The 3,894-nt window shown below is 47.0% G+C and overlaps 1 protein-coding gene across 3 annotated transcripts in view; it reads left to right on the forward strand.

The window, feature by feature from the left end:
• Window positions 1-1,245: 1,245 nt before the first annotated feature.
• The window catches only part of LOC108229145 (ras GTPase-activating protein nGAP-like), a 9,793-nt gene continuing 7,144 nt past the window's right edge, over window positions 1,246-3,894 (forward strand). The window contains exon 1 of one of the 3 annotated variants that reach the window (XM_017404810.3): window positions 1,246-1,374. In XM_017404810.3, coding sequence (XP_017260299.2) covers window positions 1,362-1,374 — 13 coding nt within the window. In that variant the 5' untranslated portion in view covers window positions 1,246-1,361. Of the gene's footprint in view, window positions 1,375-2,161; window positions 2,246-3,894 lie in introns of those variants that run through there. The other 2 variants (XM_037974454.1, XM_037974455.1) reach the window with 2 other exon arrangements.

The following is a 3,894-nucleotide window of genomic DNA, read 5'->3' on the forward strand; positions in this document are numbered from 1 at the left end:
CATCAGCCCCTGTCAGCCCCCATCAGCCCCCGTCAGGTCCCATCAGCCCCCATCAGCCCCTGTCAGCCCCCATCAGCCCCCGTCAGGTCCCATCACCCGACGGCCGGGGGAGGAAGTTATTTTTATGTTAATCTGTCGCACAAACAGGCCTCAAACTGGGTTCATACTGAGGAGGGCCTGGTTCTGTTTGGTGTCAGTGAGGCTGGGCCCGGTTCTGTTCTGATCAGAAAGTGGGTTTCGTGTTGAACTGGTTCTGATGCTGGTTTAACTGAAGGATCAAACTGGTTTGACTCTGGTTTTAATCTGGGTTTATACTGTTGTGTAATCTTTGATTAACAGGTTTATTTGTTTATTTCCGGTGTTTTTATTGATTATTGTTCAGTTTATTTGAGGATTTTTATTTTATTGGTTTAACGTTAATTTAAGAGTTTTATGTTGTTCTGGAAGCAGCTGTTGGTGGATTTTAAACTTGTGTTAAAGTTGGTTCTGTTCTGGGTTCTGTCTGGTTTTCTCTGGATTAATGCTGAGTTGAAACTGGATATTTCCTGGACTGAACCTGTGGTTCTGTCACAGGTTCTACTGGACCTCTCCAGGGTTCTGGTGCTACCTTCAGAAATAAAAGAGCTGCGTTTGGAACCGTCCTCCTCCTTTCTTGTTTTGTTTTCACTCGGTGTAATTTTAGTTCTCGGCTCGGTCTAATTACAGTGTTGACTGGCTGCTCACACCGCCACCCTGGTCTTCCTCCTCTTCATCGCCGCCTGGCTCGGCGTCAGATCAGCCTGTAGCTGCTGGAGGAGAAACATCAGGTTCACACTCCGTTACATGAAATGATGAATTTAGTCTTTTTAAATTCTCATCATCCCAACATTAATAAAGTTTAATATTTGGATCGTAACGTCGGGGATAATTTAGGTGATGATGTGCTCCGTTTTTTGTCTTTAAGGGTTTTTAGTTTTCATCAAACTAATATAAACCAAATGTTTGTCTCCAGAGATGTTTAGTTTTCAGATTTTTGTTTATAGATTGATTCAAACTATTTAATCATTATAACTTTAACTGAAGCAAAGTTTTCAAGTTATTTAGTTTTTTTTTTTTAAACCTGTCAATAATTTTTAAAACGTGATTATTATTATTTTTAATTCAGGTCAGCGGGAATAAAATCAAAGTTTATATGACCAATAAAACCATAAATATATTTAAAACCAACGTGACATGAATAGAGCAGAAAGGTGAGCCAGGCTCTTATTGTGAAGGAGTGACCGGAAGTGAGCGGTGTTCGGAGTAAACGCGCTCGGCTCGGACTGAATAAGTGTCCGGACAGGACGGGACTTCGGCTCGGTTCTGATGGACTCCTGGTTCTGATGGACCCTCTGGGTGAGTCTCGCTGCTTGTTCCGGTTCGGTTCCGGGCAGTTCGAACAGCCCGCGGCCCGGTTCCGAGCTCTCTCCGCCGGCTGCCCGGCTCCAGAAACGCGCGTGAAGTTCTTCAAAGTCTCCGCCCGCAGGGACGGAGACAGCCGAGCCGAACCGAACCGAGCCGAACTGTCTCCGCTCGCAGGGACGGAGACAGCCGAGCCGAACCGAGCCGAGCCGAACTGTGCCGGTCCGGACGGGAAGAGGACTCTGGTGTTTTCTTGTCGCTTTGGTTCCGTAAAGTTGGATTTTCCAGCTTCGGGTCCAGAACCAGAACCAGACAGAACCTGGAGAAGGTTCTGGGTGATAAAAGCAGAGCCATCGAACCGGTCCGGTTCTGCTGAGTTCGTTAAAAACGAACTTTATCTGATTTTATCAACTCCTTCAGTTTAAAGGCTTTTATTTTAAAAAACTAAACTTTAAACTTTGTTCTGGTTGAAGAAGCTGAAAGTAAAGTTTCTCTGCTTCATTATTATTTATTAATTAATATTATGATTTATTTATTAAACTAATTTCTATTTCATTTTAACCACATGACTTGTTACTCCTGACCCATCAGAACCTCCTCCAGCAGCAGAACTCTGAGTCTGCAGTTTGGACCCAGCACCAGCGCCGAACAGAACCTGGTGTCATGTTCTCAGCTCCAGAACATTTATTTTATCTCCCGGTTAAAGCAGCCTGAACTGTGTTTTATTTTGAAGGTTTGGATTTAACTGAAGTAAAAGTGTTGTTTCCTGCTTCACCCAAAGATGCAGCAGAACCAGAACCAGAACCAGAAGTCTGAACTCGGACCCAGCTGCTGGTTTAGTGGGAGTTAAGAACCCAAACCTCAGGTGTGAAACACCTGGAATATTTCACCGTGCGGTTCTTTAACGGCTCACCTGTCAGCCAATCACAGCAGAGCGTTTCATTCATGAACCGTGATGTCATCCAGCTCCCATCCCGTGTGTCTGTCCCTGTCTCTGTCCAAATGGTTCTGGTGAGTTAATAATCAGGTCCACAACTGAGGGGTGAGTTCTGACCCGGTTCAGTTCTGACCCGGTTCTGACTGTGATGTTGAGGAACGTCTGCAGACATGAGAGGCGGCTGCTGCTCAGCAAACAGAGACGAGTTCATTCAGGAGGAATTCTTGGAATATTTGATGTGAAAGCTGATCTGTGTCCGAGACAGAGACACTGTCTGTCCTCGGAGACACTGTCTGTCCTCAGAGACGCCTGTTAGAACCTGTAGGAACCATGTAAACCTGCAGTCTGAGAGCAGAGACCTCTGTTAGTAAAATATGGACCAAGCAGGTGGAGCTCAGTGTTGAGATCTTTGGAAGTTAGGAGGAACCTTCTGGATCTGACAGGAAGCTAAACCTGAAGAAATCTGATCCCTCAGCAGAACCCTCAGCAGAACCCCCAGCAGAACCCTCAGCAGCAGTTTGGATCTGGTCTCCCAGATAATAAAGAGTTATAATAATCTGTGTGACTCTTAAAGCAGCTCAGTCTTTCAGGTGGTTTTAATCTGATTGGATTCATCCTGGATCAATATAAATATGTAGTAGTAGTACTACAGGTAGAAGTACAGTCCCTGTCTATCGTCAGCACGTTCTGATGTGGGTGTTGTGAGTTCTGGTCCTGGAACCTCACTGAGCCCAGCTGCTTCCTTCGTTGTGACTCTAACCTCCGCGGCTGTTTGGTCACTGAGCAGCGAGCAGAAACTGCAGGTTTATCTTCAGGTAACCCGTCTGACCTGTTCCAGCTGCAGGAAGTTATCTGTCACACGGGATCGTCTCAGGCGGTTCTGTTTCTGGATCAGCAGATCTCCAGGACAGGTGTCCTTCAGCCAGTTTCAGGCAGGAAGTCAGAAGGGTGGAACCCAACAGCAGAACCCAAGGTTCTGTCAGCAGCTGATCGGCTCCCTGGCCGCCTGGTTGGTTGTTGTTTGTTGTCTTTTCTCCTCACGTGGTTCCCGTGAGCTCCGGTGGTTTGACTCCTGAATGAACCAAACATTCCCAGCATTCCTGCCGCCGCGGTCTGATGACATCACTGCTCCCTGCGGGCTCAGACAGACTGGGCTGAGTCAGAGCTCCGCCCACAGTCAGGGTCAAAGGTCAAAGGTGCTGAAAAGTGTGAGAGTCAGGATGATGGTTTGTTGTTGGGTCAGGTGGTCTGTAAGCTGCGATCTGATTGGACGAGGAGGTGTGTGTTTTTGAAGACAGAAACCCGTTCAGAACTGGGCTTTGCTGCCAGAACAGGAAGTTCTGAGTCCATCCTGGTCCTTAATGAATTATCGAGAACCTCAGAACCATCTGACCCGGGATGAGTCGGAACCTTCAGAACCTTCAGAACCTTCAGAACCAGCTGACCCAGGATGAGTCGGAACCTTCAGAACCTTCAGAACCAGCTGACCCAGGATGAGTCAGAACCTTCAGAACCAGCTGACCCAGGATGAGTCGGAACCTTCAGAACCTTCAGAACCAGCTGACCCAGGATGAGTC

The sequence above is a fragment of the Kryptolebias marmoratus genome, unplaced genomic scaffold (assembly GCF_001649575.2).
Source record: "Kryptolebias marmoratus isolate JLee-2015 unplaced genomic scaffold, ASM164957v2 Scaffold59, whole genome shotgun sequence".
In the NCBI taxonomy this organism is placed as follows: domain Eukaryota; kingdom Metazoa; phylum Chordata; class Actinopteri; order Cyprinodontiformes; family Rivulidae; genus Kryptolebias; species Kryptolebias marmoratus.